The sequence below is a fragment of the Leptodactylus fuscus genome, chromosome 1, assembly GCF_031893055.1.
Source record: "Leptodactylus fuscus isolate aLepFus1 chromosome 1, aLepFus1.hap2, whole genome shotgun sequence".
Taxonomy (NCBI): Eukaryota; Metazoa; Chordata; class Amphibia; order Anura; family Leptodactylidae; genus Leptodactylus; species Leptodactylus fuscus.
Window position 1 is genome coordinate 281861486 of NC_134265.1, and position 15551 is coordinate 281877036.

At 39.4% G+C, this 15551-nt stretch overlaps 1 protein-coding gene across 2 annotated transcripts in view; it reads left to right on the forward strand.

The window, feature by feature from the left end:
* Positions 1-15551, forward strand: part of ARHGAP10 (Rho GTPase activating protein 10) — a 168459-nt gene that overhangs the window by 56295 nt on the left and 96613 nt on the right. For both annotated transcript variants that reach the window (XM_075288192.1, XM_075288199.1), the window contains exons 6-12: positions 675-785; positions 2767-2871; positions 5570-5699; positions 6772-6878; positions 8040-8134; positions 9219-9300; positions 11275-11317. In XM_075288192.1, coding sequence (XP_075144293.1) covers positions 675-785; positions 2767-2871; positions 5570-5699; positions 6772-6878; positions 8040-8134; positions 9219-9300; positions 11275-11317 — 673 coding nt within the window. The remainder of the gene's footprint in view (positions 1-674; positions 786-2766; positions 2872-5569; positions 5700-6771; positions 6879-8039; positions 8135-9218; positions 9301-11274; positions 11318-15551) is intronic.

Below are 15551 nucleotides of genomic sequence, written 5' to 3' on the forward strand. Positions count from 1 at the left end.
TAGAAGAGAAAATAAATGTGAAACACAGGAAAATTGAACTTAAGCAAAGGGATGGATAAACAGAACTTAGTATCACACACAAAAAAACCTACAAGTTATATTCCATTTCCCACTGGTGAGCACCCTATGTCTAGACTGGTGTGGTCATATATTTATTTTGTGTAGTGCGTGTGTAGATAGATATATATATCTCTGTTTTACAAAACTTCCAGGCACTGGTAGCTGAGCTCGCCGTGCTTCCTGCCCTGCTTGATTTACAGATCTCTCTATTTACTCAACCAGGGAGACACTTGTCGTCAAAGATGATAGAACTGTACATAGGACAGTTGGACAATCTTCAGTATACAGCTATATTTATTTGGAAAAAAAAGAGGGATTTTACTGTACGATATAAAAGCATTAATGTCGTGGTGTACAGATTTATACATCCTACTATACCATGTACACAACACTATATGTATGTTTCTGTATATAAATTTGTGTGTGTATGTATATAAATATATATATATATATATATCCATATATGGTTATTACACCATGTTTATATTGGACTCAGAGCCCTTGCCTTTCTGTACAAAGGGTGCGCTCATCTATTCCTTAAAGGGTATGGCATGAAATGTACAGTGCAATAATTCTGCAGCTCTAAGCAGCTGTTTTCTTTCTCTCTCATTTAGGCAGATGGCCAAGTGGAGCAGAATCGACAACATTTTTATGAGCTGTCACTAGAATATGTATGTAAACTGCAGGAAATCCAGGAGCGGAAAAAATTTGAATTTGTGGAACCTGTAAGTGAGCACATTGGTATACAGAGCATGAATGGTCTGTGTCATACTGTACATAGTCATTGCTGCCAGCAAATCATGTAACAACATTCCTAAAGCTTGGATTGTCAAAGCATAATAAACAAAAACGGCAAACTTAATTGAAAAAATAAAACAAAAAACCCATCACATTGGCCCCCAGATTTACTAGTATCTAGATAGTGTAAGCTTAGGCAATCTGAAAATATGCCAGATTTATCATAGTGCTTGATGCTGGATAATAAGTAGAGTATATCTTTATACTGTTTACACCACTTTTTAGTTACTTGGATATTATGGCACAGTCTTTGCGCACTTTTGGCACATCAGTGATCAAATCCAGACCTACATGTAAATTTAAAAAAAAAATGTAGTCCAAACTAGATACGCCAAAGATCTGCTTTGTTTACAGTGGTGCGTAGATTGTCTCCAATCCCCACAGGATAGGGATTAATTGTAGATTAGTAGGAGTCTGACCCCAGTCACAACAATTGGGGCCCCTTGTATTCCAATCTGAATAACAGAATGGTCACTCTTACAGTGCTCAGCTATTTTCAGCAGTCTTAAGAAATGGGAAGGCAACAGGTCCTCATTCCCTGAAGTCATGATGGAGATGTCAGTCATGTCCAGGAGATGTTAGAAAAAGGATAGTGTGACTAGTCTGAAGCTGCTCCCCAACCTCCATGACTACGTAGATTAATTTCTATTTGACGTTTTTATACTTTCATATGTTTACAAATTTACTTTGTTGTAATAGAAAGATTTCAGGGGAGCTCCAATGGAAAGGGAACTATTTCATCTTGCACATGATGGGGCTAGTTTATGGCGGAAAATCCAGATTGGTTCCCTTTAAGGTAGTGGGAATTCAGAACACTGAAATTTGTACCTATCAAAAAAAAAAAAAAAAAGTACATATATATTCTGCAGAATAAAGCAACAGACATTTCTTCACATTCAGTAATGCAGTAGTAGTAATATTTTTTTTACTAGTTCTTGCTTTTTGTTAATACATAAACTTCTTTATAGAAAGTTGAATTGTTCACGTCTGTCACACTGGGAGACGTTCTGTTCAGCTGTTGGTTATATATTATTTTTATATTTATAAGCTGGGTGATATGACAGTTCTTCTATTTTGATTGACAGGTATGTCTAGTTATGCATTGATAAGGGCAGAAAGGATCCTTGAATGCACAAGAATGCTTATTTACTACTCCAGAAAGTTTGGTGGCACGCCCTGTGGGAACTCTAATAGCATCTGTATGGGTGGATTGGCACACAGCATATGTCAGTGTTTTCAGTGCCAGTGTTTTGTTTTTTCTCTCTCCCTTAAAAGCATTGTGGATAGATGTTACTTTTAACGGGGTTGTGTTTTTCACAGCAGGCTCATAACAGGTTAAAAAAACAAAAGAAAATAAAAGAAGCAATGCTCCTCTCATTGATCCCACGCTACTTCCGATCTGCCCCAGCCAGCCCTCTTGATGTAGAGGGAACAAAGCCTGATGACTAAGGCTAAGTTCACACTAGCGCTCGGTTTCCATTCTGAAATTCCGTCTCCAATCTCACTTGAAAAATGCAGGCAGGATTTTTCTCTCCTTATTTTTCGGGCAGAAACCCGGTGGCCCATTGTAGTCTAGTTTCCATGGGTAACTGCTTTTTAAAGTGGCTTGGGTTTTCCGTTTTCTGGGTTCCCAAGTGAACCCGAAGAATGGAAACCTGCGCTCAGGTGTGAACCAAGTGTAACCCAGCTGTGTCAGGACAAGAGACTTGGGGGATTGTTTAGGTGTTTTTTAATTTTGTTTTGTTTTGTTTTGTTTTGCTCGTTATGAGCCTGTGGCATTTATGTAGCGTTTTTAAAGTCAACATTTTTGTCGAACTGAAAATATGATGTAAGTGCTCATGGAAAATATTCATTCTTTGACTGCTTTTTCTTGGTCTTCTAATGCTCGATTGATTTATTTTCTCATAGATGCTGGCCTTTTTCCAAGGAATTTTTACTTTCTATCACCAAGGATATGAACTTGCTAAAGATTTTAACCATTACAAACTGGAGCTGCAAATTAACATTCAGAATGTGAGTGGTGTGGCCGTATGTGTTGTGTTTTTTTTTTTTTTTTAAAAAAAAACTTTTAGCCCCTATGGTCAGAATGCTTCTCTTCATAATTGCTTATCCATTGCCATACATTCTACACATTCAAGAAACCAACAATGACCACGGCCGTCCTGTTTCCCTTACTCTTCACGGTATCATGTATCATGTTTTGGTATGAACTCTATAGACGTTTGTGATTTCAAACATTTATCATTCAATATACTGTGTGTATATGTGTATGTATATGTATACAGTATATATATATTAGATAGATATAATCTCATATATCATATTATATTAATATACTTATCACATTAATATACTGCTAACACAAGTAATATACACTCACCGGCCACTTTTAGGTACACCTGTCCAACTGCTCGTTAACACTTAATTTCTAATCAGCCAATCACATGGCGGCAACTCAGTGCATTTAGGCATGTAGACATGGTCAAGACAATCTCCTGCAGTTCAAACCGAGCATCAGTATGGGGAAGAAAGGTGATTTGAGTGCCTTTGAACGTGGCATGGTTGTTGGTGCCAGAAGGGCTGGTCTGAGTATTTCAGAAACTGCTGATCAACTGGGATTTTCACGCACAACCATCTCTAGGGTTTACAGAGAATGGTCCGAAAAAGAAAAAACATCCAGTGAGCGGCAGTTCTGTGGGCGGAAATGCATTGTTGATGCCAGAGGTCAGAGGAGAATGGCCAGACTGGTTCGAGCTGATAGAAAGGCAACAGTGACTCAAATAGCCACCCGTTACAACCAAGGTAGCCAGAAGAGCATCTCTGAACGCACAGTACGTCGAACTTTGAGGCAGATGGGCTACAGCAGCAGAAGACCACACCGGGTGCCACTCCTTTCAGCTAAGAACAGGAAACTGAGGCTACAATTTGCACAAGCTCATCGAAATTGGACAATTGAAGATTGGAAAAACGTTGCCTGGTCTGATGAGTCTCGATTTCTGCTGCGACATTCGGATGGTAGGGTCAGAATTTGGCGTCAACAACATGAAAGCATGGATCCATCCTGCCTTGTATCAACGGTTCAGGCTGGTGGTGGTGGTGTCATGGTGTGGGGAATATTTTCTTGGCACTCTTTGGGCCCCTTGGTACCAATTGAGCATCGTTGCAACGCCAAAGCCTACCTGAGTATTGTTGCTGACCATGTCCATCCCTTTATGACCACAATGTACCCAACATCTGATGGCTACTTTCAGCAGGATAATGCGCCATGTCATAAAGCTGGAATCATCTCAGACTGGTTTCTTGAACATGACAATGAGTTCACTGTACTCCAATGGCCTCCACAGTCACCAGATCTCAATCCAATAGAGCATCTTTGGGATGTGGTGGAACGGGAGATTCGCATCATGGATGTGCAGCCGACAAATCTGCGGCAACTGTGTGATGCCATCATGTCAATATGGACCAAAATCTCTGAGGAATGCTTCCAGCACCTTGTTGAATCTATGCCACGAAGAATTGAGGCAGTTCGGAAGGCAAAAGGGGGTCCAACCCGTTACTAGCATGGTGTACCTAATAAAGTGGCCGGTGAGTGTATATTGTCTGCATATTTTCTGCTTAAAAAGTGTGTGTGCCTGCCATTTAATTTTTCTGGACGCTTATATATATTTATGTATAAGATATCATATTTATAAGGGGAAAAAGAAGTCCAGTTTGGCAGCATCTTGAAAATCAATGGAGAGTGTCCTTTTTTTTGGAAATGGCAATACACCACGTATCTATCCACACAGGTCTTTTCTCAAGCGCAAATGACAACCTATATCATATTACATTTTATTCCAGTGTCAACCAACCACAATACATAATAAAAGGAAGGCCAATCATGGCTCACCTAACGTCTTACGAATCATTTGGCTAATAGAAATACATAGAATAATCAAGAAAAATTTGGTGAAATACCGTATGTTAGTATTGTGTTTAAAACACTTCTTGTATGTAGATAACCTGCAGTAAGTCCAGCATTACATAATAAATCTTTCATCGATCTTAATATCTATCTATCTATCTATCTATCTATCTATCTATCTATCTATCTATTAAATTATAAACTGTAATGTCACCAAGCTATTTAGCTTCACTATGCTTTAGCTATAAGATAATAAAGTGGTTATATCGCAAACATATTCTACAGCACTTCATAATTTATAGAATACACATACACTAAACCAATAGAAGTCAGGTCCCTGCTCACAAGAGCTTGCAATCTGTTAAGAAGAAGGGGGACACAAGGAAAAAAGTGCTTATGAAATACAGTGTAAAAAGCATGGCTACATACTGCCATCTAGAGGGTGTTTTACATTGGTACAAAACGTCTGAAGCGCAGTAAAATCAGCAATGCTTCTTTGGTAAAATTAATACTAAGGAAACAGAACCTGTACTTACATCAAAAGCTGTATTTACATGGTATACAGATATTTTGACATTTTTTACCTCCATTTTTAATATTTTAGATCTCTTTTCTTTGTGGCTAAAGTAAATTTGCACATCCTTTTTCCTCTAGGAACCCCTCTAAAAGTATATAGCTGTGTTTGTGTTCCCTTTTGTAGCTGTCTATTTCTTCCTGATGGTTTTGTCATTGATTCTTATATCTTTCTTGTGTTCTCCTGATTTAGCTCTTTTAAGGAAAATGCCATTTTGGTTTTATACATTTCAGACCCGAAATCGTTTTGAAGGGACACGATCAGAAGTTGAAGAGCTGATGAGAAAAATCAGAAAAAACCCACAGGAGCATAAACGAGCCAGCCCTTTCACAATGGAAGGTTACCTCTATGTCCAGGAGAAACGTAAGCCCTGCCACCTAAGCTGTGTAGCCCATGTAACCAGTAACAACCCCCTCCCATGTAATTGCAGCAATCTTTTGTGGGTTTGTCTACAGTGCTGTGCAGAATGGCAAAACAATACAATGTATTCTTTATTTTGAGCTGAGTGGAGGCTTAAAGGGATTTTCTAGGCTAAACATCTCAATTACCTATCTTAAAGGGGCTCTATCATTGGGAAAAGTCATTCTTAACTAAGCACATACATGCATAGCCTTTAGAAAGGCTATTCCACATCTACCTTTAGTATGTAAATTGTCTCAGTGGCTTTTGAATAAGTCAGTTTTTATTCATATGCTAATTAGCTTCCATCCAGCACAGGAAGTTCTCAGCAGCACTGCTCTCTTCTATTCTCTCCTATCTGTGCGTTCAAGCAGGAAGTCATCATCATCAGCAGCAGCAGCCTGTGCTGTATACATACATAGGAAATAATAGGCAGAGGGTGCACGATGAGACTTCCGGGGTGCACCGAGAGGCTAATTAGCATATGAATAAAAACGGGCTCATTCAAAAACCACTAAGGCGATTTATATAAAAAATGTAGGCGTGGAATAGACTTTCTAAAGGCAATGCAAGGATGTCATTAGTTACAAATTACTTTTCCCAATGACAGAGCCCCTTTAAAGATGGGTGACTAATATCAGAATGTGTATTGGTAGAACTGAGACACTGCAGCTTAGCTTCCATTCAAATGAGTAAGGGCTGATCTGCATTACCAGGTCTGGCATTTACACAGAGGTGTCTGTTTCATCCTCCATTTTCTGTGTACCAGCTGGTAACAGTGATGTAGGTGTTGGGTGTGAGAGCTCTGGTTTTGCAGACCCATCCTTAGGATAGATAATCAATATTTTTAGCTGGACTATCCCTTTAAAATTAAGACTTTTGGAACTTCTTTAGTATAAATTCTTTGACTTCATCTCCTAACTTACTGTACATGGTGAATTGCCACTTTACCAATTGTTTAGCATCTGTTTTGTTACATCAAATATCCACATAAATATGTGTTTTTTTGTTTTTTTTGTTTTTTTTTTTAATATAGGACCTGCCCCATTTGGTTCCAGCTGGGTAAAGCATTACTGCATGTATAAGAAGGATTCCAAAACATTTTCAATGTTTCCATATGAACATAGATCAGGAGGGAAAATAGTGAGTATACAGAAGGAAACGATTGGTCCAAAGAGAGGTGTATAAACTTTGGAAAGGGTAGGATAAAGGAAGGTAATAAGACGTAGAGGTTAAATAAAGTCCAGTCAGAGGGGTTTTCCTTCAGTTATTGGAATACTCTTTGCTCTATCTCTACTGCAATTACCATATTCTTCTCGACGATACATCCGTGCAGACATATTACACTTATAGGTCCCATAAATTGCCTACCTCAGTAGTTATCTAGGAGTAGACAAAGAGAAGGTAATGGGTGCACTGGTCCAAACGTATAAAGCTTTATTTCCACACAACTTTTTTTAGGACAAGTCCCTTTCTCAAATTGTGTGTAGTCCCATAGGACTTGTCCCAAAACGCGTTGTGTTGAAATTAAGCTTTATACGTTTGTAAAAAATTACAAAATTATTGTGGAAAAAAAAATGGCCCAACAAAATTGTCAGGGGTAGAGTACTTGGTACCTTGCCTTGTGGTGGTTATTCATATGCGTTATTTGCTTTAATGTGATACTACAACCCACCACATGTTTTATTCAGACCACTGGGCACTTTTAGCTGGATTTCTTGGTATTTGTATGAGATCTACTCCATACAATAATACAAAATGGATTTTAGATATATGTATTGTTAGCACATGTTTAGCCATGATAAAAGTTGTGCAGAGAAGGATTATTACACTTTTCACATTAGCATTCGGCTTTCCAATCTTCAAGTCCGCTTGGGGACCCATAAAATGAAAAGCTAATCCATTTAAAAAGCGGAAAACCAAGGACCTTAAAGGCTATAATGGGGCCTGCATTTTTCAAGCGGATTTGAGGATGGAAGCCCCGAACGGAGTTTGTACGCCGATGTGAACCCATCATTGAATATAGAAAAATGCTGCTATTGTATATAAATCCTTCATTTTAGTGCTTCATTACACTAGATTTAATGGGATTCCAAAACAGTTGGGGGAATGTTTCAGCTTTTAATTTCCCAGCCAGCATGTCCTTAAACCATATGTATCAGTTTTACAACAAGAGAATAGAGTCGTCTAAAACCCAATTGACATGCAATGTGTCATTTTTATATTGCCGTACTGGTATACTGGTATATATTGTTAGAGGTCAAAGATAATTTTTTTTTTTTTTTTAAATCTTTAATTTTTTAGGGTGAAGGGGAGAATTTCACACTAAAGTATTGCATAAAACGAAACACCGACTCTATAGACAGAAGGTTCTGTTTCGATGTGGAAGCTGTGGAGAGGTAAGGTAAAATTTCAATATATAACCTTACTAGCGTCTGCCCGCGACTTCGTCTGCGTGTTGTTGGTGTCAATGAACCGCCTATATCCAGAAAATTGCTGCCATTGATGGTTCGCCTGCTCCAGAGTTTCGGCAGGTCTCAAGCTGGCATGCCGCTGAACTTGTTCCTGGCGCAGTGCCTGTGATTGTTTCGGCATCTCAGCAGCTCGCTGGGACGCCATATAATGAGCTTGTTGTTGGCATTGATGATCCACTTGCTCCAGCGTTTCAGCAGCTCTAAGAGCCACTTGAACCCTATCTGGTTCAATCCTCTTCCGCTCCGCTTGAGGAGAAGTCTGTTAACTTATGGCTACCTTCATAGCTCTAGTTTTTTAAGAATTTTGCAACAATTCTCTGAACACTTTATTGGTGGTAGTCTTTTGTCTTGATAAGTTGCCAGTGGAATCGACCATGAATGCAGGAACTTTCCATGGTATGGTACATGCTAGAAATCCAGCCATTATTTCCCTTTTTGTGGACAGGTTATCTTGCGCATGCACTGTCCCTGCTTGATAACCTGTCCACAATAAAGGAAATCATGGCTGGGTTTCTGACAAGTTCCTGCATTTATCTACTGACAACTGATCAAGACAAGAGACTGTGACAAATTGCTCATATTTTTAAAAAATGCTCAGCTTTTGTCTACAAATGGTTATGCTTTGGATGATTTGGGCCTCATTTATCAAACCTGTCTAATAGTAACCAAAGACCGTGCGGATTATAGAAATGAAAGCTGCTACATACACAAAATGCTGGGTTCAAACTGCGTTGGGGATATCCATCCCTGAATCCGAATGAAAAATGCAGAGAGAAAAGTCCTGCAAACAGCGGATTAGGTTTCCATTCTTCAGGTTCTCAAGCAGACCCGAAGAATGGAAAGCCGAATGCTAGTGTGAACCTAGTGTAACTTTTTATGTCGTTTGCTAACCTAAGTATCCTCTTGCGTGTGGGTATTTGACTACAGCCCACAGTTGTGCAAACCCAAGTAGTTTATTTTGTTAACAAGAACAAAAACATAGAAAACTTTATTTCTACTCTTCACTTAGGCCTGGACTTCTGATCACCATGCAGTCGTTTTCAGAAGATGATCGACTAATGTGGATGGAAGTACTAGGCGGAAAGGAATCGGTAAGTGAAACTAGTCAGTTTTGTTGTGAAATGTGTCTGACATACCTAGAAGTTTCTGGTTTTAATTTGTGTGTGATGATGAAAAATTACCAGAATGAAAAAGGAACTGAGAGAGAAGCATTGACATAAACCAACAACAGATGTTCTGCTCCTCTCCAGTGATCTCTTGCTGCTCCCGCTCTAATCCTTCTTGGGTCCCCCCTCATCTCTGCTGCCCAGTTTCTCTTCACACATGAAGATACTGCTCAGCCAATCAGTGATAGGCAAGTCACCACCGCTGGCATTTGCCGGGTGTTCAAAGGGGCCAGGAGGCAAAGAGCATGGGGTCCGGGGCATTGGCAGAATGGGTTGATGGAGGAGAGTATGGTATCTTTTATTTTGAGCCCATTTATTTATTTTTATAAAGGGAATCTTTCATAAACTAGCCCAATTATGTGTAGGATGAGGCAATTGTCTTTCCTTGGGTTCTCCTCTGTGATCCTTATATTGCAGCAAAGTGATGTTAGAAATTCTTATAGCGTGAATAGTCGTATGAACATTAACCTAAGTCATGACAGTGGGCAGGGAGCAGCTTCAGTCTAGTCACACGGTCTCTTTGCTAATCGTCCTCTGGGGTGTTTAATCACCCTTGTGACATCCGGAAGTGAGAGGACTGTAAGGGAGATGTCAGTCATGCCCAGGAGGATAACTAGCAAATAGACCATGTGACTAGTCTGAAGCTGTTCCCCGCTCATGACATAGGTGACGACATAGGTTATTGTCCACATGACTTTTTAAGCTTTCTTATATTTAGATCTTCACTTTGCCTACAACAGATACTTTACAGAGAATCTCCAGTGAAAAAGGAATTACTTCATCCTGCCCATGATGGGCCAGTTTATGGTGGGAAAATCAACTGACCAGTTCCCTTTAAGTATTGATGGGCTGGACAAACTTCTAATGGCTTTATTTCACCCCATATTAAGATACCTCTAATTGAGTATCTGTTTTATTTTTAAATGCAATAATGATCTTTTACAGGATTACTCGATTACCTTACAGGGCTATTGTGTCACAGGATCCAAAAGTTCTTATTAACCTGTAGTGCAGACTGAATTATTGGCGGTATATTATAGCAACAATCGTTGTACAATAAAATATTTGAGGCCTTTTAAGGTAGTAAATGAATAGAGATATACTGTGACCATTGCCATTCTAGTTTCTGCTCCTAAGTAACAATGAATGACAACATGACAAGTTGTAGCCTGCTGCTAAAGATATTAGATGTAATGCAGGAGGTCTACAAAAGTGTAGCCAGCTTTTAAGTACATCCTCACTCTGACACAAAACTGGAGAAATTTTCAAAAATTACTATTGAGTGTGAAATTCCAAATGAAAACTGAAAATGTACATTTTACATATGTCGGTGCAGTCCTACAACCTGCAAAGGTAATAACTTGGAATTCCAGGCTTGAATATAATGAGGCAGATTTATTATGCTGTCTAATAGTAAGTGTTAAAGTTGGGCTGCACAGTCTTAAAATGATTTATGCTGGATTTTAGATCTGGCGCGTATCTAGTCTGTGTAGTTGGCTTAGTTTTTGATAAAATATTTTCCAAAATGAGGGTGCATTTTTGGTGCAAAGTGTTACATCTTAAGCATTGTCCCCTTTCGTAAGCCCCATACCTTTCCTGCAAAACTTTGCTTTTTGTCAGACAAGGTGCAGAATATGTCTAAAAGAAATGTGGTGCTAGACGTGCATGACAAGTTTTTTGGCCAAATCGGGCAAACATTGTGGTACGTTATCACTAATCACTAGCATTGTGGTTCACTGCTTCATTCCACTTCCTTTTCTTTTGTGTATACGTGTACCAAATGTTCATAATTTAGGTCCTAAAATCCAAAGAACATCGGTATATACTTTCAGGCCTTTGTAGTTGTTATTTTAACAGTGCAAACATTTTATCTGATATATTTATTTTCTTTAATTGCAGAGATTTCTAAGCCTTAGCAGATCTACAACAAGATCAGAGGGAGGTGAGTATAATTTTGAATTACAAATATTTTAACTTTCTATTTCAATTTCCTTCCCTCCCTATATTTATCTCTCTTTTAGATGTATATTTGAATGCTCTGCACACAGGTGCATAGATCTTGGCCATTTTGCAGAATTTTAAGAAAAGTTATTTCAATTCCATTATGTTTTGCTTTTACATGACTGTTATGGTGCCCTCTGGTGTTCTCTTGGCTCACACAGAACATCCAGCTAATGCATCCAGTTTGGTGAGACTACGTAGCTTCACTATCATATCAGTTCTAATTCACTGGCCTACACAATGACAGAAACCACTCCACTGAACATGTACATGAGGGAATGTGGGTTGTAGGGCTGAGCTATTGAACATGTGTGACCACTGGTAATGAACACAGGTGGATATTCTGAGAGAAAATAAAAAGAAACACCAGTGGGCATCATAACAGATTTGTGACAGCAGTATATAGACACGAGCATTATTTTAAATTATTCCAATTAAAAAAATATTATTTTCATCTAATTGAGAAATGTAGTATTGTATTTTAGAACAACCACTGGTAAAAATAACTGATAAAAAAAAAAAAAAATCTAGACAGTCCCCAGAAAACTATGAAAGGAGCTGACTAAGGGCTCGTTCACATCTGCGCCCGGTCTCCGTTCATACAGGTTTCCATTTCCTGCCCGAAACGTCCGCGTAATGCGGACTTACATTACATACTGACTGCTGTTTTGAAAATTTAAAATGTAATATTTGATGGCCTTAATAAAAAAAAAAAAAAAAAAGTACCTATAAAATCAGAAAGTAATAAGAAACTGGCAGACTGGGTCCTTATTTGCTGCTCATATGCTAGTCCTACAGCTCTTGGCTCTCTACCTGTTTATATGACCACACACAATCCTGCTCTATTACTCTATATAAGTAGGGATTGTAATATTAATGACCTATGCTTAGGAAAGGGTCCCCTGACACCCACTGATCATCTATTTGAAGAGACCGTAGCTTGTAAGTAAGTGCTGCGGCCTCTTCACTGAATGCCAATCAAGGCCTCATGCTGTGAGTATAGACTGTGCTTTACATTGTAGCTCAGCCATGTTCCCTTAAATGGAACTGAAGTACAAACAGGCCACTCTTTTACGTCACCGCTCTGTAAAGCGGAGGCCTGCTGATCTGTGGGGATACTTGGTATTTGACCCACTGATCAACTATTGATGACCTATCGTATGGGCTCTATTAGAGCTAGTTCACACGGACACAGAGTGGGCGGATTATGGCACATAATGCACGTCATAATCCGCCCCCTCACAATAGTGGCCTATGTAGACCGCCAGGCTACTTTTTTCTGTGAGTGGCATGTTGCCGCTCACAGAAAAAAGAAGCGGGCTGCCCTTTCTTCCCTCGTGGCAGCAACCTCCGGAGTTGGCCCATTAATTTCAGCCTACTCTGGAGGGAAAAGCTGCGACAGTCGTGGCAGGTGGATTTTGTCCCTAGAGTGACGCGGCTACCCGTGTCATTCTCGGTGCCAAAATCCGCAATTACGTGCCCCGTGTGAACTTGGCCTCATTGGAAAAAGTCATTTTTAACTAAACATATACTTGCAAAGTCTTTAGAAAGGCGATTCCACCATATCTTTTGTATGTTAACCCCTTAAGGACCAGGCCATTTTTTGGTTTCGCATTTTCGTTTTTCCCTCCTCACATTTCAAGAGCCATAACTTTTTCATTTTTCAGTTCACAGAGTCACATGATGGCTTATTGTTTGCGGGACAAATTGTACTTTGTAATGGCATCATTCAATATGCTGTGCAATGTACTGGGAAGCTGGAAAAAAATTCAGAATGAGGTGCAATTGGAGAAAAAATGCATTTGCGCCATTTTCTTATGGGTTTAATTTTTACAGCGTTCACTGTTTGGTACAAATGACATGTTACCTGTGTTCTATGTGTCAGTACGAACGCGGTGATACCAAATTTATATAGTATTTGAAATGTTTTGATACTTTTAAAAAAATGATAAACTTTGCAAAATAGAAAAAAAAATTTGTGTCATCATGTTCTAACACTTGTAACTTTTTCATATTTCCATGTATGGAGCTGGTTGTGGTGTCTTTTTATGCGGGACAAGATGACGTTTCTATTGATACCATTTGGGGAAAGATCTGATGGTTTGATCACTTTTTATTCAATTTTTTATAGGAGGCAAAGTGTTGAAAAAAACGCTTTTTGGCTGTTTTTATTTTTTTTGCCGCTACGCCGTTCGCAGTACGGGATAAATGTTTTAATATTCTAATAGTTCGGGCATTTTGGAGCCTAATATGTTTATGTTTAATGTTCTTTAATTACTTTTATAGCTAATCTAGGGAAAGGGGGGTGATTTGAACTTTTATATTTTTTTTATTTTTTTAATACTTTTAAAAACTTTTTTTTTTCTTCTGTTACATTTATGATCAGACCCCTTAGGTACCTTGAAACCTAGGGGGTCTGATCGCTCATACTATTCACTGCAATACTACAGTATTGCAGTGAATAGGAAAATCGCAGCACTTCTATTAGACGATGCCTCTGGCATCGTCTAATAGATCTAGTGCAGAGACAAGCCTGGAAGCCTTCAATAGGCTTCCGGCTGTCATAGCAACCGATCACCGCCCTCTTGTGACGTTCAGGAGGGCGGCGATCGGGGAAACATGGCGGCGCCCATGCCGCCTGCGCTGTTTACACGCTGCGGTCGCGTTTGACCGCAGTGTGTAAAGGGTTAACAGCAGCGATCGGCTCGGGCACCGACCGCTGCTGTTATTGGCAGGTCCTGGCTGTATTATACAGCCGGCATCTGCCGTGTATGGAGCGAGCTCAGCGTGTGAGCTCGCTCCATACATCCCCATGCGACCCATGACGTACAGTTACGTCAAGGGTCGCTAAGGGGTTAATCCCCTCAGTAGTTTTTGAATTAGACCGTTTTTATTCATATGCTAATTAGCCTTCAGCGAGCACTGGAAGTCTCAGCGAGCTCTGTCTGCTATGTGTGAGAGCAGGGAGATGAGTCAGCAGCAGCCTCCCTCTGTGTACACACAGCAAAGAGTTCTCGCTGGAGGCTAATTAGCTTATGAATAAAAAAACGGGCTCATTCAAAAACTACTGAGGGGATTAACATACAAAAGGTATGTGTGGAATAACTTTTCTAAAGGCTATGGAAGCATATGTTTAGTTAAAAATGACTATTCCCAATGATAGAGCCCCTTTAAAGGGGTATTCCCATCTCAAGAATCTTGGTTCAGAATTCGAGCTTAAGTTAACTGATGTGTTTTACCAAATACATTGCTTTATTTATCCTAGGTTACAGACCTGCTCCTGGTAATCTATATTCTCTTCCCTCCCCTTCTCTGCATATTATTTTCAGTTGATGAGCCCTGATAAGGACTCGTAGTAAACTTTCCTGATGGGCGCTTCTGTTATCTCTGTATGTAAATCCAACTGTGCAATTTGGAAACTTGCTGGAGTATGCTGCTGGGATCAGCTGAAAACCAGGAAGTAGAGGGGAGAGGACATAGGAATAGAGCTAAAATACTGAGATGGGAAAACTTCTTTAAAGGGGCTCTATTACTAGGAAAAGTCATTTTTAACTAATCACATCCTTGCATAGGCTTTAGAAAGGCTATTCCACACTTACCTTTACTATGTAGATTGCCTCAGTGGTCTCTGAATAAGTCCGTTTTTATTCATATGCTAATGAGCTTCCAGACAGCATAGGAAGTTCCCAGCAGCCTCCTGTCTCCTATTATCTTCTATATGTGTGAGGCAAACAGGAAGCTGAGTCATCATCAGCAGCAGCCTCAGATAGGAAACAACAGGAGAGGTGTGCACGATCTATTGTGCATCCGTCTAATTAGCATATGAATAAAAACGGACTTTTTCAGAAACCACTGAGGCAATCTACATACTGTAGGTAGGTATGAAATAGACTTTCTAAAGGCTATGCAAAGGTGTGATTAGTTGAAAATGACTTTTCCTAGTGATAGAGCCCCTTTAAGGCTAAGGCTCCACATTGTGGAAACACAGCTTTTTTTTTTTTTTTTTGTGTTGCAGTTTCTTGAGCAAAAGCATGGAGTGGGTTGGTAAAAAGTTAGAAGTAGAATTACTTCCTATATATCCCTCATATCCTTTTGTAGCCATCCTTGGTTTTGGCTCAAAAAGCTGCAATAAAATCTGCAACAAAAAAAGCTGCGTTTCTGCACCATAGGGCCTT